The following is a 24,009-nucleotide window of genomic DNA, read 5'->3' as shown; positions in this document are numbered from 1 at the left end:
CTCATTTCAATCATTGAAACATCCTTAGAAGACGACAATATCTGTCTTACATAAACTATTAGGTTATAAATAATTTTCAAGTGATTGAATGATCAATACGAAACTGTCCGATTCGAAATCAAATAATTGTCTCACACAAATCATGTAAGATGTTTCAAGGCAATTTTCACATGATCATGTTTTGACTTATTATTTAGTTTCCAACAAATAAATTATTTCCAACTAAACTCGTCAAGAATATGATGAACGTAGCCAAAGAAAAAAGATTCCAACATATATTTCGAGAAATAAATATAACCGAGTTAAACTCAGATCGAAATATCAAATGTGTATAATATAAAAGTCTATATATCTATACGACTTAGTCTTATTAGGAGATAGAATAGAATATACTTTTGAGTGATAGATAAGTTTTAGTCTCCGCATACCTTTTGTTGATGGAGTTCCTCCAAGCTGTCCTCAGTAGATCTTCGTCTTCAATCGATGAACACCGTGAAGTCTAAAGATCAACTACACGTTCTATCCTAATCCGAGACATAGCTATAAGTAGACTTGAAATCAAGACTTATAGTTTTGATCAACCTAAACTTGACAAACAAGCTTGAGATAGCAACGCTTGCGAGTTCGACTGAGCAGTGCTCTAATAGGTCGTAAATAAGAGTTATTGTTCGAAGAAAGAGTGTATTAAGGCTATACCACCCTAGACAGAGTACAAGAGAAAAGGAAAAAAGAAATGAATGGTAACAAGTTTGAAAAGGCGAGGGTACCCAAATATACCTCAAGCAAAAACTTTTCCTACATATAAGTCCTTTCTATGAAAGTGTTTGTCTATGTACTGAGTCGAGACAATACAACTAATAGGTTCACACTTCGTGTGATCGTCTATGGATACGAGATCGAGACAATACAACAACGAAGTATGTTACTTGATAAAAAAGGTTCGGTCTTAACCAAAAACAATAGGATTCACTTATCAAGTAAATAAGAATTAACGTTTGTGTAATTTACTTTAATTATAATAAAACAATTATAATGCGGAAATATAAAGTAAATGACACAGAAAGATTTTGTTAACGAGGAAACCGCAAATGCAGAAAAACCCCGGGACCTTCTCCAGAATTGAATACTCTCAGGATTAAGCCGCTACACAAAATTACACCTAACTTCGTATAGTTGAGACCAAGCACCTAAACATATAGTTCACCTAGTTCCGTATGTATTCCCATGCCTCCAACTTATAAATAATTCACGTACTTGGAACAATTCCTTTGGTTCGTATTCCAAACAGTAAAGAAACAACAAATCTGTTTGGTATCAACTCTATTCAACCAAGTGATATGAGTCGGACAAAGGCTCTTTTGTTTATCTTAACATAAACTCCTTCGTCGGGTCCTTAGATATATCTTATGTTCAATTACCGAAGTAATCATTTAAGATTAAGCCAACAACACTATTAATCCAAAGAATTGTGTTGATGCCGATCTACTCAATTAATCAATCAAATCTATCACAAGGATAAACCGATTATTAAATGGATCCTCTTTTACCGAAACAAGTATTGTGCACACCAAAGATTATGAACCCACAAATCATAAATCTCCAATATCTTCTTCGTCATCAAATATTCTTAGATCTTCAATAATAACCTGCACACAATCAATTGAATCTCTTGTGATCAATCACGTACAGAACGGGGTCTGTTAACAATGGATTATCACAAGATCGTCATTAGAACTAACAATAGTCTAAAGATCCCTGTCGAAACTCTGAACTAGTTTGAGTGAATCTTATATCAGAAGAGAATATTCTCAAGCATAAACAAACTAGGTGCAATCAAATTTCAACCACCGTTAGTCAATCAAATCAATGAAAACAAAAGATAAACCGTGCTTATCTAGTTTCCCACCAACGGTACGCTCTAGAGCTTCTCAATCCCAAAGAAGACTTTAAACTGAGTGGCCGTAAGAGATTTCGCCTAATTAGGTTACTCTCCTTTCTGAATAGGAGGCTACACCAGTAACAACACAACAAAGAGGAAGCTTGTTGTTACGAAGGATTAGTTGGCTAAAAAGGCAAACTTCAAGTATTTATAGACAAGGAAGTTTGGACACCAAGAAATTTCCAAAACCGAAAATATTCTCAAGATATTCATTAAAGCACAAATTCGGTTTCCATAATTCTTGGAAATGCTATGTCCAAAAATAATGATCGAAATCTCTCAGAAAATCTCTAATTAGTAAATGCACATTACTAATTCTTATTTTCCCAAAAATGAAGTTAATTACCTTAATTAAAAGATTCTTAACTTATTTATGTTTCGATCCTGAGATTCTCTTCCCTTAGCTATTAGGGAATAACTTTGAACAATTAAAAAAATAAACATTCACAACACGTATTCAAAGTATGTCGACATCCTTACTTTGTAAGTTCTCTTTCACACTTACAACCTTGAAACCAATTTTACATACTTCCAAACAAGTTTAGAATTGGTTCATATGACTTTCAAGAACTATGTGATTGATTAAATAACATTCAATCACAATCATGGGTTTAACGGTTTTACCAAAATAAGTTTCGGTTCTACCTTCATGTGAGTATTGTGCATAGTCACACTAGCTTTCCAAAATTCGGTTGACTAGGTACTAGGATCGGTTCCCCACATATTTATGGTATCTAACTTATATGTGTTGCACATGTCCATAGGATCGGTTCCCCTTTGCCTAAAAACTTGTTGCACATGTTCATATGATCGGTTCCCCTTTCTGCTATAAACCTTGATGCACCTCATACAAGGATCGGTTCCCCTTAGTGATGTACTGCACCTCTTACTAGGATCGGTTCCCCTTTCCCAAATTTGGTCAGACAAAAAACAAACCCGATCATACCATCTCAGATGATTACTTAAGATCGGTTTCACTGATAAAAGTCATACCAATACAAAAGTCAGGCCTTTGTGAATAGTTTTACCAAGAACACAAACAAGTCGTGAGCGGTTATACTCAATCACACACATTGGTTGTTCATAAGATATGCAATGGACAACAAAACCAATAACGCCTGGAGATTTCCTTTTCGATTCACAAACAAGTTGAACTTACTTACTTAGAACGCATGCAAAACATTGTTCCATAGGATGAAATCCTCACCTCATACCCATCCATAATCACAATAACATTCAAATGATTATGGCGATGTCTTATCTACAAAGTTTAATGGTTAAGCAATAAACCTCGTATTGTATTCCTTAATACTATGTCTATCTAGAGTTCAAATATGCTTCGCAGTTATGTTTTCAATATGCACGACTTGAAAGATACGTTAGTGTAGATGGGGAAAAACGATGTGCTGGTTTTTACGGAATTGACCGTGCAGAGGAGTCTCCTTGAACCGAGCAAAATGTTTAACCTCACATAGATGCACTGCAAGAAGGGAGTTCCTTAAGTTCGAGAGATCAATCTGTAGGACTCCGGCCTAAACCAAGACAATGGTCGTTCCAGAGTCAATTCGGTCACAAGAGAGGATGGGTCGATCTGTAGGAGGGAAGCTGAGAAATGTGTGAGATCAATGGTGATCAAAGATTGTAGGTGTGTTGTGTATTCTATGTGAAAATAGTTTCTGAACAATTGAGTTGAGTGATTGCAAATACGATGAGTTTGTGTAGACGAAAGATTGTCTGTATGAACGTTGTCTTGTTGGCAAGAATTGTCCTTTTTCTCAATCATCGTTTCAGAGAGCTATTTATGTTGCTATAATTGTAAACACCTTGATCCCATGAAATGTGACAGTTGCTGGAGTCAAAGAGTGGAGAAGTGGAAATCGTGTTAAAACCAGTTGCTCATCATGCAGAGACTTGGTTGATTTTCTACTTACTACTTTGCTAACTCCTTCAACTGATTGCACGACTTGCTCACATTCTCATCGTGGATGAACACACGTGTCGTAGACTGCCAGACCAAAACCATAGTTAATATCCCCCATGTGACACGATTGATGTCTCGTGATTGTGGAGTCTGCAAGGCAGACGTGTTTTAATTAGTCAGTTGTTGACTTGATGAGACAATGAGTCTTTGTATTTCTGAGTTGAACATGACTTGCAAATGTTCTAGGACTCATGAGTTTGAACGTGTCTGCTGAGACAGAGGTATAATTCTCGAGTAAATGTCGATAGTTAAGGTGAGCAAATGTTGCTCATTCGATGGATTGTTGAATATTGATTGTTGAACCAATATTCCTTAGTCTGAGCAAATGTTGCTCCTTTGATGAATTATTGGTAGCAGGACCAAATAAAATATTAATTTAAGATACTAGCGACTGGGTCGAGTATAATAATTAAAGTGTTGATTCACGGGATCAACATAAAATTATTAGTGTTTGAATCTGCTCAGAATTATGTCTTTGCAAAGCTTTGGATACGAAACCCTAATTTTGATCAATTGATGATTTATTGAAAATCAACCACAGAGTGAAAGAGGGTGATGAGTCGACCATGTAATGCCCAGATACTCGAGTGAGCAAAATACTAAAGTCTCTTGAAGACCAGTTGGTGAAAGGATGCTTAAATGCCGGTTTAATCATTTATTCAAATAATGTTCGTCTGAACTTTAGGTGATAAAACCTAATAAATTATGAAAAGATGAAGGACCGACCAAGGGGTCATGAAACTGAGCCTGGTTGGTCACGAGATCGACTGACGATCGTTTTATGAAATTCCAAAATTGTTTGGAAGAGTAACGTGAATAAATTAGGTCAAATGACGAAAATATGCGGGACCGGCCTCTTGCAAGCCAAAGAGCTAACCTTGATAGGTCAAGGTAATTTTCTCATGTCACCAAAGTGTTCGTGTCTCAGTCTTGATAATTTTGATATTTTCTGATGTGCGTTTGAGCAACATTTTGAGAAAATATGAAGAAATCAAGGATTTTTTTGAAACTGAGAAAACTTCATAAGATGAAGGAAATAATAATAATAAAATAAAGGAATCATGAAGTGTGGGACCGGCTATGGCAAAGGCATGGCCTGCCAGGCAATGAGCGCGGTCCCATGGCACTTTTTCTAATTTTATATTATTTTCATGATTTTAGGGAAATATCATGAAATCAAGGAGTTTCCTTGAAGTGAAGGAGTTTCCATGAGATGATGGAAATAATAATTAATAAAATAAGGAATTACAAGGTGTGGGACCGGTCACGGCTAGGGCATGGCCGGCCGGCTAGTGACCACGGTCCCATGACACCTTTCCTAGTTTTATGTAATTTTACACAACTTCCTTGATGTGAAGGAAATATCATGAAACTAAGGAGTTTCATAAGATTAAGGAATTTCCATGGGATGATGGAAATAATAATTAATAAAATAAGGAATTACAAGGTGTGGGACCGGTCACGGCTAGGGCATGGCCGGCCGGCGTGTGACCGCGGTCCCGTGACACCTTTCCTAATTTTATGTAATTTACACAATTTCCTTGATGTGAAGAAAATATCATGAATTGAAGGGATTTTCTCCATGGTTTCAAATGAAAGGATTTTCATGGGATCAAGGAAAATAATAAAATATGATAAAATAAGGAAGGGGGTGGGACTGGCCAGAACGGCAAGACCAGCCGGCCGGTGGGCTTGGTCCTCTTAGACGCCTTCTTAAATTTTTTATTATTATTATTTTCTCCATGGATTCATCGTTCCTTCTTGTTTTGGAATGCTCGTTCGTGCATTCAGGTGCTCGTTAGTGCATTTATTGCTGAATACATTTGCACCATTTTCTCGGGGCTTACACGATGGTGGTTCAGATGCCCGTACGTTGAATATTTATTACTAACCCATGGAATTCTGCTGAGAAAAGCCATAAATTGAAGTAACGAAATACTATCGTAGAATATTTTCTAAGAATTCAATTGATGAATCTTGCGACTAGAAATAATTAATTGATGGCTCTATACTAGCAGGCATGCTGTCTTGGAGCAATATAATTATTCAGAAATCGAGGTATGAGCTAGCTGGAGCAGAACGCTCGATTTGAATGTTTATTTTTTAAAGTCAGGGAACATTGCGACATCCTGAATACGTGGTGCTCTATACTAGTGAGTAATACATCTAGGATCCGTCCAATCATTTCGATTTTTTACAGAAGTGATTACTGAAATTGCTCAGTATTTATGACGTATGCCGTGGCCTCAGCTGAGAGACTGGACATCTATGTTCTGAGAAGTAATATACTCGATCAGAGACTTTTGAAGATATTCTGAGAGGAAGTACACTCGATCAGAGGTGTGGCATGAGCTTTCACGCTTTAATGAGAGACATGAGCCTCAATACTCATCTGATTGCTGGATTATGAGCATGTATAATTACGATTTTATGATTTTAGCCTTTGTCGAAAATCCACCATCTATAGTTAGGGAATGAAACAGTTCAAGTCAAATATCACTAACCTCAAGTGGAAGGATGATTGTTGTCGTTGTAGCTCCTTGCTTCTTCACATCTTCAAGTCTTCGCAATACTTGTAATGTCTCATTATCCTAATACTTTCAATCTAACCTATACGAAGTTGACTCTAGTACATAATCAAGCGAATCTTAACATGATTTTTGATTCACTAAAATATGACAACCAAACTTGACATACCAACGCTTGGTGGATTCAACCGAGCTATGCTCTAACAATCTCCTTCTTTTCCAATTTTAGTGACAAAACTCTTACATCATATGGATAAACAAATTACAAGAATTCATTACATATACGCTTGATTCCAGAATTCAACAGCACAGTAAACTGCTTACATTCAATCCTTGAAAATGCCGTTGTTGACATTATAGTAACAAAGCTATTAATCCCCCTAAGGAAGATAGGTAGATATTCAATCCGCACGTCTTTGTTATACCAATTCATATGACATGTTACTCCCCCTTAGTCCGTGCTTTCACTCTTTCATTTAGATAAAACGTTTAAGCACCAATGTTCTTTTCCTCAGCGATACCAATCAATAAAAAATCAATGGAAGTATCACTTATTTACTCCATATATTTCCCCCCCTTTTTGTCACAAAATGACAAAGAAAAGAAAAAATAAAGGACAACACAAAAAGAATCTTACAAATCTTAATAGACTTGCAACCTGTAGAGTTAGGCACGAGGATTCCACACATCATGTTCTGATAACCAATATCAAAACCGAAACTACAAATAGTTTTATTTTGATACGTTACCAAGGAAACAATTGTATGAAATAATTTTTCCATTTTAGTTTAGCAAACCAAAAATCAACTAAGCACCTTAGTACCTTTGCTAAGCCGATTGTTCAAAAACAACCGCTTAATTCTATAAGACCAAAATAAAGATAACTCTATTTTTCTCATCAGGTTCTAATTATCCATAAACTTAGACCTTTCAATTTTAAACAAGACAAGTAGTAGGTTAGTTAACTAGCATTTCTTGTTAAGGCATTCGAATAGACTTGAATAACCGAAACCTCACTTCGATAAGTCTAACTAAGATCAGAATTAACTTAGTTTATCTTATCCGGAATCGAATTGGACTAAACAACTCATCCCGTACACCTTTTATTTCGTTAAGACATAAATAATTCATACAAACCAACATAAATCAACGTGCGTAATTATTCACCTCAACCGGAAGCAATTGAATCAACATAAGCATTAAAACACCGCAATTGCGCCGAAATTTTGTAAGCCTAAACAATTGATATTACACAATAAAGCAAGATAACAATAGTTTTTCTTAACCGGAACCAATTGAATCACACATACATCCATACACACATAATGGAATAAACATCAATTGTACCGAAATTTTGTTACGCAAAATCAATAAATATATATAATATAAACTCAGGCTTTTCTTAAACAGGAAAAAAATTAACTAACAAGATTGTTACCTCAAATTCGCATCCACTTCTCCAATATGATTGCATCTTCGTGCAGGGAGAATTGATATCGAAATATCATCATGTTGTCATCCTAATGCAAAAACAAAAGAATAACAACAACCAACCTTTACCAGAGAAAGGTCGAAAATCGGTATTAACAATTGCAAGCAAAAGTTGAAAACCGTCGAAAAACATATGCTTTTATGTTAAACCAAAACCGAGTCAACATATTGTGACTTTTTCACATATTGTTTCTATCAGAACCCCTCATGGTTCTTTGATAATGCCTACTAACATGGGCTAGAACTTAATCTGGCTAAATCAAAAAGTCACCCAAACCACAATGGTTCACAATATATGAGATCGAATATTAAGGTAGTAAAACCGAAATCAAACATCCCATAAACATACATAGCAATAAAATAAAAGCATTCAAGCACATGCTATGTAAACAGAAAACTATCACAAGAAAAATCATAAATCAAACAATTTTATTCATAATAGACTAATATAATCAATGAAAGAAATCAAAAATTGATGTCTATTTCACTGGATTAAGTATTACAGCAGCTAACTTAATCTCTAGAAGACCTTTCATTATTTACCGAAGATTCTTCGGTGATTTGATTCTTGGATCTTCTCTTTTCTTTAAGATGATTGAGTCTTTGTTTCAGAAGATTCAATTCCATAATCGACTTCAAGAGGTTTGACTTGAGCAGTTTTTCATTCACTACTGCAGTTTCCAAAAGCTCACGAGCGACTTCAAAATCTCCCATTAACATAAGCATAAGCTTAAAGAAATATGATTCTTTTTATGTTTGCTTGATAAATAGCACTTGAAGTCAACTGGAAAGGTCCCAAGTTTTCGAAGTTGAGATTTAATGTCAATAGTATTTTCACCCATCTTTGACCGCAAAAAAAACATAGAAGAGTATCAGTCCAAAAAGATGGTTTATATAATAATTCAAACTTGATTTCCAAGGATGAAATACCTAATCTCGGTATTTTATTTGTGAAAATATATGCTTTCGGAAACATCTCCTAATTATCATGACCTAGGAGTTCTGAAAATATTAAAAAATATTTTTCTTAGGGACATCCCAAAGATTCGAGAGTATTTTTCTAAAAATAAAAAAGATATTCCAAGTACAAGAATACTTTAGATATTCAAAATCATATTCTTGTGCTCCTTTTAAGAATTTCCCTTTTTATTTTAATTGAGCACAACATAAGGAAATTCCGAAAGCCAACATCAGTTATTGGAGTGAGCTAGTGATAGCTCAAGGCTTATGGAACACGATCCATCATGATATTCTAGAATATCTATCCTTTTGGGATTATTCCAAGAATAAACTTCTTTCACTGTGTCATAGCAGGAGTGATCTGTTTTAACAGAATAATCATCTTGATGATCATAATTATGACTTGAAGTTTTTTGAGTTGTGTAATAATCATAACTCTTATATTGACCCAGGAATTTTCTCCAATATGACATCATCATTTGATGAGATTGATTCCTGGATCCAATCTTAGACAGTTGATCAACAACAAAACAACATGATTTGAAATCATTCCCTTTTGTGTGTAAGAGTTGATCTTTACTTCTGTCTGAAGGATAATCATTGTCACCATTGATGACAGTTGAGCTTGACCGGATACTAGTCAAGATATTATCCCTAGAAATGCATCCACCATGATTCTTGTGAGAGGTTCGACAATTTGAATCACAATGTTGTATATTAGTTAAGAGATTCTGCAGGTTAGAATCACATATACTTGTTTTAACTAATATAGCTCCTTTGGCTTGAGCAAGTTCAAGACCTTTAGATTCAGCATCTTCATGAATCAAGAAATCTCTGACGATCTTTTAGGCATATGGATAATAGATATTATCCTTTAAATTATATTTTTCAGCAAGCTTTCTGAAAAATTTGATCTCATCACAGTCATCTGAATCTGACTTGTTTGTCATATCAGTTTTTTTTTCACTTTAACACATCATGGTTAATATTTCCTAAGTTGTGTTCCATTAGTGAATTTACAATTTACGGTGCATAGCTGTTTATCAGGTTTTGAAAACAAACGTCCTTTAAGAAGTATATCATCTTCTTGATCAAGGTTAACTGTTTATCAGGTTTTGAAAACAAACGTCCTTTAAGAAGTATATCATCTTCTTGATCAACGTTAACTGAATCAGACATTAGATTCAATTCTTATAGGTTGGATCGCACAAAACACAGATTTTTAGATCTTTTCGTGTTTACTTGCTCTGATACCAATTGAAAAGGCGAGCGTACCCACATATGCCTCAAGCTAAAACTTTTCCTACCTGTAAGTCCTTTCTCCGAAAGTAATTGTCTATGGACTGAGTCGAGACAATACAACTAATCGATTCACACTTCGTGTGATCGTCTATGGATACGAGATCGAGACAATACAACAACGAAGTATGTTACTTGATAAAAAGGTTCGGACTTAACCAAACACTATAGGATTCACTTATCAAGTAAATAGGAATTAACATTTGTGTAATTTACTTTGATTATAATAAAACAATTATAATGCGGAAATATAAAGTAAATGACACAACAAGATTTTGTTAACGAGGAAACCGCAAATGCAGAAAAACCCCGGGACCTTTTCCAGAATTGAATACTCTCAGGATTAAGCCACTACACAAAATTACACCTAACTTCGTATAGTTGAGACCAAGCAACTAAACCTATAGTTCACCTAGTTCCGTTTGTATTCCCACACCTCCAACTTATAAATAAGTCACGTACTTAGAACAATTCCTTTGGTTCGTATTCCAAACAGTAAAGGAACAACAAATCTGTTTGGTATACCCTCTATTCAACCAAGTGATATGAGTTGGACAAAGGCTCTTCTGTTTATTTTAACATAAACTTCTTCATCAGGTCCTTAGATTTATCTTATGTTCAATTACCGAAGTAATCGTTTAAGATTAAGCCAACAACACTATTAATCCAAAGAATTGTGTTGATGCCGATCTACTTAATTAATCAATCCAATCTATCACAAGGATAAACCGGTTATTAATTGGATCCTCTTTTACCGAAACAAGTATTGTGCACACCAAAGATTATGAACCCACAAATCAGAAATCTTCAATATCTTCTTCGTCTGCAAATATTCTTAGATCTTCAATAATAACCTGCACACAATCACTTGAATCTCTTGTGATCAATCACGCACAGAACGTAGTCTGTTAACAATGGATTATACAAGATCGTCTTTAGAACTAACAGTCTAAAGATCCCTGTCGAAACTATGAACTAGTTTGAGTGAATCTTATATCAGAAGAGAAGATTCTCAATCATAAACAAACTAGGTGCAATCAAAGTTCAACCACCATTAGTCAATCAAATCAATGAAAACAAAAGATAAACAACAATTATCTAGTTTCCCACCAACGGTGCACGCTAGAGCTTCTCAATCCCAAAGAAGACTTTAAACTGAGCGGCCATAAGAGATTTCGCCTAATTAGGTTACTCTCCTCTCCGAATAGGCGGCTTCACCATTAACAACACAACAAAGAGGAAGCTTGTTGTTACGAAGGATTAGTTTGCTAGAAAGGCAAACTTCAAGTATTTATAGACAAGGAAGTTTGGACACCAAAGAATTTCCAAACCCGAAAATATTCTCAAGATATTCATTAAAGCACAAATTCGGTTTCCATAATTCCTGGAAATGCTCTGTCCAAAAATAATGATCGAAATCTCTCAGAAAATCTCTAATTAGTAAATGCACATTACTAATTCTTATTTTCCCAAAAATGAAGTTAATTACCTTAATTAAAAGATTCTTAACTTATTTATGTTTCGATCCTGGGATTCTCTTCCCTTAGCTATTAAGGAATAACTTTGAACAATTAAAGAAATAAACATTCACATCGCGTATTCAAAGTATGTCGACATCCTTACTGTGTAAGTTCTCTTTCACACTTACAACCTTGAAACCGATTTTCCATACTTCCAAACAAGTTTAGAATTGGTTCATTTGACTTTTAAGAACTATGCGATTGATCAAATAACATCAATCACAATCATGGGTTTAACGGTTCTGCCAAAACAAGTTTCGGTTCTACCTTCATGTGAATACTATGCATACTCACACTAGATTCCAAAATTCGGTTGACTAGGTACTAGGATTGGTTCCCCACATATTTATGGTATCTAACTTATATGTGTTGCACATGTCCAAGGATCGATTCCTCTTTGTGATGTATTGCGCCTCTTACTAGGATTGGTTCCCCTTTACCCAGATTTGGTCAGACAAAATACAAATCCGATCATACCATCTCAGGTGATTACTTAAGATCGGTTTCACTAATAAAAGTCATACCAATACATAAGTCAGGCCTTTGTGAATAGTTCTACCAAGAACACAAACAAGTCCTAAACGGTTATACTCAATCACTCATATTGATTGTTCATAAGATATGCAATGAATAACAAAACCAATAACGCCTGGCGATTTCCTTTTCGATTCACAAACAATTTTATGAACTTACTTCCTTAGAACACATGCACAACATTGTTCCCTAGGATGAAATCCTCACCTCATACCCATACATAATCACAATAGCATTCAAATGATTAAGGCGATGTCTTATCTACAAAGTTTAATGGTTAAGCAATAAACCTCGTATTGTATTCCTTAATACTATATCTATCTAGAGTTCAAATATGCTTCGCAGTTATGTTTTCAATATGCACGACTTGAAAGATACATTAGGAAATAAAACAGTTCAAGTCAAATATCACTAACCTCAAGTGGAAGGATGATTGTTTTCTTTGTAGCTCCTTGCTTCTTCACATCTTCAAGTCTTCGCAATACTTGTAATGTCTCATTATCCTAATACTTTCAAGCTAATCTATACAAAGTTGACTCTAGTACATAATCAAGAGACTCTTAACATGAATTTTGATTCACTAAAATATGACAACCAAACTTGACATACCAACGGTTGGTGGGTTCAACCGAGCTATGCTCTAACAAAGTTACCAACCTAAGATGGATTAAAATAGATATTACACCAGTCTGTCATAACAGTAGAAAAGTTTACAAAATCAAACACTTTGGTTGCTAAAGCCCAAGTGACCAAGTAGTAAATGGATTTGTTAACAACTCCAATGACATTGCTCCTTTTGCCTGTAAAAATTCATGCATTTCCCTCATTCCAGATACTCCAGATTATAGCCACAAAGACTAAATTCCAAAATGCCAAACTAGCTGCATTATTTTGATTAAGATTCCAAGCCAGCAAAGAAGGTATTATATCCATATGGATGCAGAAGAACTATTTCAACTTACTTAAGAAGTTATCCCACACTTCTCTAGAAAAGGAGAAGTGGAGAATAATATTAGCACTAGACTCATTGTTGTTGCAGAACACACAAGTTGCAAGAACTTCAATACCTCTACTTCTTAGAATATCTCTTATAGGAATCCTATCATGATCAATCAACCACAAGAAAAAACTAATTTTTATAGGACATTTAAGATTCCAGATAAAAGAAAAGATGGATTTGTTTTGAACAATACCATCCTCTATAGAAATTTTATCATAAACTGATTTAACTGAAAAGAACTTGCTTTTTGTCAAGGACCATTGCAGTTCATCTTCAAAACTAATATTGAACCTGAAAGATGAAAGGCCTGAGATGAAAATATGATATTCAGTTCTTCCAGCCTCATTGAGTCTTGTTGGAACTTGAAGATTCCAAGAATAAGAAGTTCCATCTGAATACAAACCTCTAAAATAAAGAGATGTTTAGCTATGGATAAAGCATTATAAATTAGGATAGCAAGTATTGATAGGGTGATTATAAATCCATTTGTCATGACGAAATCTAACAGAAGTATGTTAACCTTAATCTAGGTCTCCAGATGGATCTCCCGTAAGAGCATATAGGAGTTTTTGGAATCCACTGAGCATCATCACAGCCATATTTTTTATATAATTTTTTTTCCATAGAACTTCATCTTCAACTTCAAATCTCCGAATCTATTTTGATAACAAAGATTTGTTCACCTGCTTCAAGCTCAGGTCTTTAGAAGACGAATTTAACCTCCACTAAAACACAACGTTCCAGGATTGAGATTTTAGTACGCATAGAGTCCTTTGTGTATAATGATGAACAACGCTAAGTAGATAAAAATCAAATCTAAGTTTGTGAAATAGTTTCCATGTTTACAATATTTGATACCAAGTAAGATCAACTTCTCAATATAGATTGATTCATGTAAACATATGAGAAGTTTGCCTTGAATTATAAAAAGAATGTGCACCTGTGTATTTATCGATATAATCTCATTGCACCAAAAGATTAGCCCAAGAATAATGGTTAACTTGTCCATAAACCATCAAGCAATTATTAATTCGATAATTCTCAAAGACAAATTCAGTTTCTGAGCAATTTTTCTTCTCAGATCTCAGGAACTTTATATTATCAATTTCGAAAACTGTCTAGATAAGTCGTCTGTGTACTTGAATTACAAAAACTGTTCAGGAACCACTTAAAATCAACTAGTTCGCATACTTACCAAATCAGTTTGTGCACTTGAGGGTCAAAAATATCCAGGAACATCTCAAAATCTATCAGTTCCTGAACTGACCAATCAGTTCGTGTATGTGAGTTAAAAAGAGATTCATTCATCAAGTATATTATTAATAAACTCAAAGTTCGTGTACTAACCAAATCAGTTCGTGAATATAGATGTAACTTTGATGTCTTCTATGAACTTCTTACGCAATTACGATATATTAAACAATTAATTGTTGTCAACCTATTATGCAATAAGTTCCATAGAACTTCCATTGCTTGAAATTACAATTCGAGATTTGTCAAGTACTAACTTGAACTCCAAATTTCTTCTTGCAACACTCATCATAAAATTAAAGTCGTACGACATTGTCGCAACAAATAAAATGGTAGAAAATATGAGTAAGCATGATACTCAGTCATCGCATACCTTTGGTGATGAAGTCCTCGTATATGTCTTTTGTTGTTCTTCGGTCTTCAATCTTTAAGGGTCAATCATTGAATTTTTATACTCTACTATCATGCTTTATTCCTGGTCCGAGACTGAATTTAGTAGACTATAAACCAAGATACAGTTTTGATCAATTAAATTTGACAACAAGCTTGATATACCAAAACTTGTGAGTTTGACCAATCGATGCTCTTACACTTTATAAGATCGATGTAATGACCCAACCCTCCACGGATACTGTCCCCAATTTCCACTGCGGTTATACGACAATGTGGGGGTTTTAACCGGCATCACCGCGGTTATCCAGCAACAACTTCCCAAGAGGTCACCCATCCTTGATTACTCTCGCCCGAGCATGCTTAACTGCAGAGTTTTCTGCCAACTCTCAAGCCAATGGTGTTGAAAAGGCCTCAGTGTTAGGAAATGACAACCTGTTACTTATATTCTAATCGGCCAAACCTACCTAACGAATCAAGGTATTACAATCGAGGTTTGTCTTATTAGGTTAAAAGCAAAAATAAAATAAAAAATGGTGGTGTACTTGGTATCCTCATATTTCAGAGAGTTCTACTAACATATAATATCACAACTAGCCGTAAAGAATGATGACCAACTGATATTCTTAGAAATTGGTGATGTACTCGGTACCCTTTTTTTTTTCTTAGAAATTATGGTAAGTACTTTTCCTAAATGCATGATGTCGTTAAAAGGAATGTTTAAGTCCTTTGATAAAAATGATTATAATGGTACGAATGCTAATCTTTGGTTTGACAGCTGCTATTCTTGATGAGTATATACGAATTACTGAAAATAGGATAATTAAATGCCTTAGGCACTTTTGCGACTCAATACGAAGTTTATGAGAAAAAATATTTAAGAAAACCAAATGAAAATGATATAACAAGATTGCTCAAAATAATTAGAGTCGTATTTTTCCGGGTATGATTGGCAGTCTTGACTGGTGAATGCATATATTGGCACTCAAAAAACTTCCCAAGGGCTTGGCATAGTACACACCATAATGATTTCAAAAGGGTCCCTACCGTTATTTGAGACGCTTTGTCATCCCAAAATTTATGAATTTAGCGCGCCTTCTTTGACATGGCAGGTATGAACAACGAAAACAACGTTTTGAATAAATCTCCTATGTGTAATATCATTATTAATGAAGTTGCTTTATCTGATGAATTTTGAATCATAAGGTAAAAAGGTAAAAAGTACAACATGGGGTGTCAACTCACTGTTAGAGTTTTGAGAATCATAAGGAAAAATGAGAGAAGAACTCAAAAAACTCTGATAGAGTGATCAAGATCCATAAAGTTGATGAGTGGTAAGGTAAGGATCATTTTATCAGGTATTATTCGTAAATAACTCTGTTTGTCACATATTTATATAAACAACATCAATTTTAATTAATGAATCTAATACAAGTAATGTGTAAGTCCTTTGTTGAAAATGAGTATAATGGTACGAATGCTTACCTATGGTTTGGCAACTAATATTCTTCATGAATATATACAAATTACTGAAAGTATGACAATTAAATGTCTTAGGTACTTTTGTGACTCAATAAGAAGTTCATAATAAAAATTATTTAAGAAAACCAAATGAAAATGACATAGCAAGGTTTCTCAAAGGAAGCAGAGTTTTCGGGACATGAATGATAGTCTTGACTTGTGGCTGCATGTATTGGCGCTCCATAAACTTCCTAACATCTTGGCACAATATATACCATAGTGGTTTCAGAAGGGTCCCTACCTTTACAGAAGGCCTTTTCATCCCCAATGAATTTGACACACCTTCTTTGACACGGCATGTATGAACAACGAAATCAACGTTTTGGATAAATCTCTTGTGTTTAATGACATTATTAATAAGTTGTTGTATCTGATGAATTTGAAATAAAAAGTAAAAGGTACAATGTGGGGTATCAACTCTCCGGCAGAAGGAAAAATTAGAGAAGAACTCGTAAAACTCTGATAAGGTAATCAGGACCATAAAATTGCCGAGTGTTAAGATAGAGATCATTACATCAGGTATTATCCATAAATAACCTTGTTTATTACATACTTATATAAATGAACTCAATATTAGTTAATGAATCTAACACAACTAAACAAGATAAGTTAGTTACCCAACATTGATCAAATAGGTTGTATGCAATTTTTCCCACGATAGTATGATAGAAGTACAATAATCAAAATGCAATAAAACGATGAAATCAAAAAATTCTTAGAAATAAATTTCTATTTAACAAACTATCTTTCTGAACAGGAATAAAACAAAAAAACACACTGAAATGTAAAGATTTTTCCGCAGCAAATAAGAGTAGTGATGAATAATTTTTTATTTACTTTATATGAATTGGTGTCTTTACATTTGACCAAACACCCTTAACGGGATTGAAAATCTAAATAGAATTCTATTAACAGATTTTTCTTTTAGAAAAAATTCCGAGAAATATTATTTACAAGGAAATTTTCTTCCGATTTTCATATCTATTTTTAAACAAAACCGAAAACAGTTTTTTACGAGGGAAATTTACATAACGACTTTTTACGAGGGAAATTCATATCTATTTTTTCTTCCACTTTTTTTCCTTTCTGGTAAATTAAATTAAAATCTTGTTTAAAACATATGAAAATTTTGGGAAAGCAAAGCATTGGAGATGGAATTTCAGGTCTTATTTAGCTCTAAATATCATTTAGACCTCCTCGGCTCCTCATGAAATGACCTTAACTCCTAGTATTGTAATGCTCTTTCCGGGACATTATATAAAATGAGGACTGTTAAAGTTAACTAAAGGTTACTACTGCCTAACAACATTCTAGGTTAATGAGGTAGACTTCTCATCTTACAACTAAACAAAACAAACAAGAATTCCGTCCCTGAAAACAAAACTTCATCTTTTGAAAAAATAGAGATTTCTTTATTCATGTTTCAATTTTCAATTTATTTAATTTCTTCATCTTGTGCTGTTTCTTGAAGCAATTTCTCTCTTTCAACCAACTAACCCTTATACTACTAAGACATCCCAACAATTCATTCATTTCCCAATAAATACACCGTATTTCCTCAATTAGGGTAAATCTTCTAAAAATCCCCCATTTCTGTTTCTCATCAATGATTGGATTTCTGGACAAGAAGAAGATGTTGGAAATCTCAATGTGGGTTTTTGTTGTTTATCTCATTTTGGGATTTGGTGCGAAGATTGGTATTGCCGCTGCTGAAGAACTCGATCAGAATCAACTCACTGAACGAATTTCAGGTCTGGGTCTCTTTGATTTAGTTTATTACTTGTGAGAATATATGTTTTTGATTCCTGGAGTTGAGTGAGTTTGAGATTAGGGCATAATTGTGATTGAGAATGAATTGGGTAAGTTAGAAATTTCGTGACATTAGATGATTAGATTTGGAATAGATTCAGTGTGTTTTCAATGATTTGTGTATGTCCCTTAGTTCTGATCTTGTGTTGTTGTTGTTGTTGGTATCTAATTCTGTATAGGGTCACATTTTGGTGTTACTAGTCGTATATAATCGGAGCTTGTTTGACTTAGAACTCTGAGAAATGAAGTAGTTTTCACGTTGTCATAAGATTTCAGTGTCGGGGATTGAGTTTTCTTTTTGGATATGTAGGTAGTGCCGGTGATGTCTTGGAGGATAATCCAGTGGGAAGATTGAAAGTGTTTGTTTATGAGCTTCCAAGCAAATACAACAAGAAGATCCTGCAGAAAGACCCTAGATGCCTTACACACATGTTTGCAGCTGAAATTTTCATGCATCGATTCTTGATGTCAAGTCCTGTCCGAACGTTGAATCCCGAAGAGGCTGATTGGTTTTACACGCCTGTATATACTACATGTGACTTGACGCCTAATGGTTTACCATTGCCATTTAAATCTCCTCGGATGATGAGAAGCGCTATCCAGTTGATTTCTTCGAATTGGCCTTACTGGAACCGGACTGAAGGGGCTGATCACTTCTTCGTCGTTCCCCATGATTTTGGTGCTTGCTTTCACTATCAAGTAAGAACCTAATCCTTATTTTTCAATATGTGGTGATGCAGGGTTTGTTCTTTGTTGTCCAGTATAAATACAATAGCAGTCTAAATTTAGGAACTCCAACTTATTAGTTGTTCCTCCCAGGAGATTATAGTGATTTTATACCTAGTAAATTCTCTTAACGTGCCTTGGAAATGCGGTAGGACTAACTTATGTGAATTGTGAAACCCAGCAGTAGTTATTTTTGACCATGAATACGTGATATTTCATATTTCCTTGTTCCCAGACAGCATCAGGGCTAATATGAACCTAAATTTCTCTTTTCATGAATTTGTCTTACAAACTTCGCAACTCATTACATTTCAATATATGTAGGAAGAAAAAGCTATTGAACGTGGGATTCTTCCGTTACTCCAACGTGCTACGTTGGTTCAGACTTTTGGGCAACGCAATCATGTTTGTTTAAATGATGGTTCAATCACAATTCCTCCATATGCTCCTCCACAGAAGATGCAGGCTCACTTGATTCCTCCTGACATTCCTCGGTCAATATTTGTGTATTTCCGAGGTCTGTTTTATGATGTTGGAAACGATCCAGAAGGTGGTTATTATGCAAGGTATATTTCATATTTTGACCTATGGGGTTGGTGCTAACTTGTTATCAGGGTGTAACTAGGTCGAATGCTAACTCTCACTATCTTTACTTAACACAGAGGTGCACGTGCTTCAGTTTGGGAGAACTTTAAGGACAATCCACTGTTTGATATCTCAACAGAACACCCAACTACATACTACGAAGACATGCAACGAGCTGTTTTCTGTTTGTGTCCATTGGGTTGGGCTCCATGGAGTCCGAGATTGGTCGAGGGTGTGATATTTGGTTGCATTCCTGTTATTATTGCAGACGACATTGTCCTACCCTTTGCTGATGCGATCCCGTGGGAGGATATCGGTGTGTTTGTTGCTGAAAAGGATGTCCCTAAGTTGGACTCTATTCTCGCCTCCATCCCCCCGGAAGATATATTGAGGAAACAAAGATTACTTGCCAACCCTTCAATGAAACAGGCTATGCTGTTCCCTCAGCCTGCTCAATCAGGAGACGCTTTCCATCAGATATTGAATGGCCTAGCTCGTAAATTGCCACATGATAAAAGCGTCTACTTGAGGCCAGGAGAGAAGATCCTGAACTGGACTGCAGGCCCAGTAGGAGACCTGAAGCCTTGGTAGTATGATCAGATTTGTACCAGACAGGGAATATTATTGTCTGAATTCGGTTCTGTTTCATTCATTCCGAGGAGATGAGTTGAAGTCAATCTAAGAGTTGGTGGGCTTCATTCGAAGTGATGTAAAAATCTACATTTTGTTGAAAGAGTTGCATTTTATAGATTTATTGTTGTCATTGTAGCTTTACTTTTGTGATGAACATTTTGTAATTAGTGAACTTGGTGGGGTGTAAAGTTTATACTGGCACCCATTAAAATCGTGCAACAGGGGAAGATTTTATCTCAGCATTTGTGGTTCTTAAATTACTAGAGAGTATTATGATGTTTAAGAACATAACTTTTGGACATCACAGACTCTGGTTACTTACATTTACAGTCAAAAAACATATGACAAGAAGTGAGATAAGAAAAAGGGATTTCTGTTTTATTTGTTTTGTACCAGGGAATGAAAGTTTTTGATCTTTACATATTTTGCAAAAGGATGATCTTCTATGAAGCGGAAGAGTAATTATCTTCTATGAAGTTGAAAGCATTTTTTCAGTAGCTAGCTGTTTTCAGTCCTCACCACCACCTATTTGAATCTTGAAATTAGAGCTGAAACCAACTTGCAGAGTATAGGCTACAGGTGCATTTGAGCTGGTGAAGCTGTCTGAGATCTTTTTACTTTACACATTCATATAGTTTGTGTACATTTTGGGGCGCATGGCTTGGTCTTATTTCAGTTGTCACTCGATTGAAAGCACATATGCTGTAGTTTCTGGATTTATGTTCATCTTAATTCTTTTGTTACCATTTAATCTTGTATTATACGAAGCAAAAAGCTTTCTGCCATAACTTAAAACGTTGGCGTGCATATGTTATTTTAAAATGCCCATCTTAAACTTATACTACCACAGTTTACTACCCTGACTAAGATGGCTTTCCTCGATCTTGCGTCGTGTATACATTCAGGGCCTGGTCACTGCGAACCCCTTTGTGAGGAGGAGGCTCTTATCCCGAAGGAGAACCCTTTTTTGCAATATAAAAAAATCAGTTTGAGAGATTAGTTTCCTCAAAAGCATGTCTGAACGGGAGAGATTGAGGGTGACCGACAATCTTTGGCCATCTTGCTTGAATATACCAAGGCAAAGATCTGGTGTTAAATATAAATTCACAGCCTTAAAAGTCAAAATGACCATTACCATTCTGCACTGCCTATTCAATGGCTCTGATAGTAGCCAGAACTTCTGCAATATAGTTAGTTGCAACCCCAAGGGAACAAACATACCCAGACTATCTCTCCAAATAAATTCATAACCTGCGATTATCTTGGGATGCACCATCGCAACTGAGAAACATTCCACTGTCTTGGTTAACTTCATTTTTCTGAGCTGAATTTCCTATTTCAGGATTATAAGTTCATAAGAGGTGTTCCACATGCAACCATCCAGCCTGATACTACCATCGTAACACTCTATTCTTGACTTTATAAAAAAGCTTCAAACACAAACTTATTTCTGGCAAACCAAATCTCTACAAGAAGAATAAAAGCAGCTACAATCCAAGGAAAGCAAGCTTGATAATTGGACTGAAGCAGCTCATCAAGCCATAAATCAAACTCATCCTTTTGACCAAAAACATATGTGCTTTTGTTTTCTTAGAATTATGAACATGAGAGCAGAAATGAAAAGCAATAGTAAAGAAAGAGCTTATGAAATAAAATAAGTATTACTTGATTAGAAGAACACTAAGACCCCTTAAATCGCGATTTCGTAAAACTATTTAGCATATCTCATCAGCAAATGAGAGTGCCATAATCATATTATCATACAAAATCCTCTTATTAACTTGCTGAAATGCTCCTAAAATAAAAGCTGGCCCCGTATCAGATTCCGATTGAACTATAGTTAAACAAACATTTCCACCGATTGGCGAAAAACCAGTCTCTGAAACAACAAAATCGGCCTGCTGTTGAAAATGAAATTTTATGATGGGAACTCTATACTCATTTTTGGTTATAACAAAACAAAGGCCATCTCCGGTGGATGCAGCAACAGGCATACCATTCTTTTCAAAATATGCTACCACCAACTTTGCAACTCTATCAAAATGATCTTTATACATTACGGTATACGGAGTCCCCGAATCTATGATACAACCGCCACGTCCATCCTCTTTAAGCTCAAAATCTTTTCTCAGAAAACCTACACGAGTGGAACTCACAGTGATATCCTCTAGATTTAAGTAATAAGACGATGTCTGAAGATGAAAGTCGGGTAGTACTATGGGAGTTGTATGCACTTTTTGACCTCCGCTTCCAATTGTCGCATCTGCACCAAAACTTAAATATGTGCCTCCTGCGTAAATATCTTTGTTAGGTTTCTACAAGCAGTAGGAAAATTTACCTTGTCCATCAGCAGCTAATTGATTTATAAAAGACAATGGTCCTCTTCTCAGACCAAGTATTCCTGCAATAAGATCAGGCTTTCCGTTTATAAGACCGCGGTTATTACCGAAATCAACAAAATTTTCTTGGTGAAAACCACAACCCATGAGTAGTTGAAGAGTTTCAAAGGCGCCACCACCGGTGTCTGAGTTTATACTGAATGTTTCTTTAGCAATAACACAAGTCGTAACTGCAGCACTCGCATAAGCTACTCGGTAAACACGTTCGCCATTGATATTGCAACTATCACCCATGCATGCAGGGTGAGTATGGCAAGGAAGGGGATGATATGTTTGCGAATCCTCCCAGGGATAAAGAGGGGCATCTTGATTGAAAGTTTGGGTGGCACCATGGCATTGAAGCCAAGTAAGATCACTACCTGAATCAATCATCAGATAGTAATTCATAAATGGTGGTGACATAGGAAATGTACCTACCTATACCTACCATTCCAACGTACCACATTGCTGCTTCGGGTGCTACTGGCATACGTACTGCATTAGGATTCATCGTCACATTTTTATGGAGTAATGATACTTGTGAACCGATATAATATGCTCGACTTTTTGATTGGTCAATCAGTTTCTCCCGGTGCCAAACGAACATCAGCAGGATCGTAAAAAAGTGATTCGTCCGAGTCTTTGTAAATCATCCTCAACGTAAACCCTTCTGGATTACCTGCAATGGCTAAGTTTAGCACAAGAGAAACATGACTGATAATTGTTGGAACAAAAATGAAAATAATGGGTGTTGTTCTACCCGTTTTTATTATCTAGAAAGGATTTCGATGGACAAACAAAGGATTTCGATGGACAAAGTATGTAATTCTATGTATACATATATATATCGAATTATCATGAGATTCATATTGTTTCATATATACGGTATATAAAATCATATTAATGTCTTATTTTATTGGAAAGTATAAGATCATATTATATTGTTTTAAAAGCAACCCGGGCCGGCATGTTCCATTAGAGGGGCAGCAAATGTGATAGCAATATCCCTCTTATTGGTTAGGGGTGTCTTATATGGGGTGTAAATTGACTAGATTACCCTCTCCAATTTTTAACCTAATGGAATCAGAAAAATTAAAAAACATTTTTGATTTTTTCATCTTCTCTTCTCTTCTCCTCCTCCGTTAAAATTGAAATTTCATCGTCCTCGATTAATCAGCGATTTGAAAAATTGATAATCGTTGATTGAAAACTATATTTCGAAAAGACCCAGTTAGGGTTTAGTTTATTGTGTTTGATTTAAGTTAGTTTTGGATCAAAATTGAAATTGAAATTTCTGTGTTCATGTGAGTTACGGTTGGTAATAACTCCAATTGGAACCGTAACTATAGATTTGGTTGATGTTACGGTTCATTTAACTCAAATACCAACCGTAAGTTCTTGATTTTGAGATAAAATGTTCAGTTACGAATTTTTTTTGCAACCGTAAATTACTTACAGTTGGTC

The 24,009-nt window shown here is 35.2% G+C and overlaps 2 protein-coding genes across 2 annotated transcripts; one reads left to right on the top strand and one right to left on the bottom strand.

The window, feature by feature from the left end:
* The first annotated feature begins 17,718 nt into the window (after positions 1–17,718).
* Positions 17,719–20,466, top strand: LOC113271519 (probable beta-1,4-xylosyltransferase IRX10L). The gene is made up of 4 exons (XM_026521405.1): positions 17,719–18,165; positions 18,534–18,922; positions 19,274–19,515; positions 19,612–20,466. The coding sequence occupies exons 1-4, from the start codon at positions 18,021–18,023 to the stop codon at positions 20,123–20,125; spliced, it is 1,290 nt and encodes a 429-aa protein (XP_026377190.1). The 5' UTR covers positions 17,719–18,020; the 3' UTR covers positions 20,126–20,466.
* Positions 20,467–21,882: 1,416 nt separating this feature from the next.
* Positions 21,883–23,056, bottom strand: LOC113273257 (aspartic proteinase nepenthesin-2-like). Its single transcript, XM_026523005.1, has 3 exons — positions 22,984–23,056; positions 22,506–22,925; positions 21,883–22,457 (listed from the first exon to the last, which is right to left on the bottom strand). Exons 1-3 carry the CDS (start codon positions 23,054–23,056, stop codon positions 21,883–21,885), a joined length of 1,068 nt encoding a protein of 355 aa, XP_026378790.1.
* Between the last annotated feature and the right edge of the window lie 953 nt (positions 23,057–24,009).

Source organism: Papaver somniferum, chromosome 4, assembly GCF_003573695.1.
Source record: "Papaver somniferum cultivar HN1 chromosome 4, ASM357369v1, whole genome shotgun sequence".
Taxonomy (NCBI): Eukaryota; Viridiplantae; Streptophyta; class Magnoliopsida; order Ranunculales; family Papaveraceae; genus Papaver; species Papaver somniferum.
Note: the sequence above shows the minus strand (reverse complement) of the source record. Positions and strands in the feature narration are given on the sequence as shown.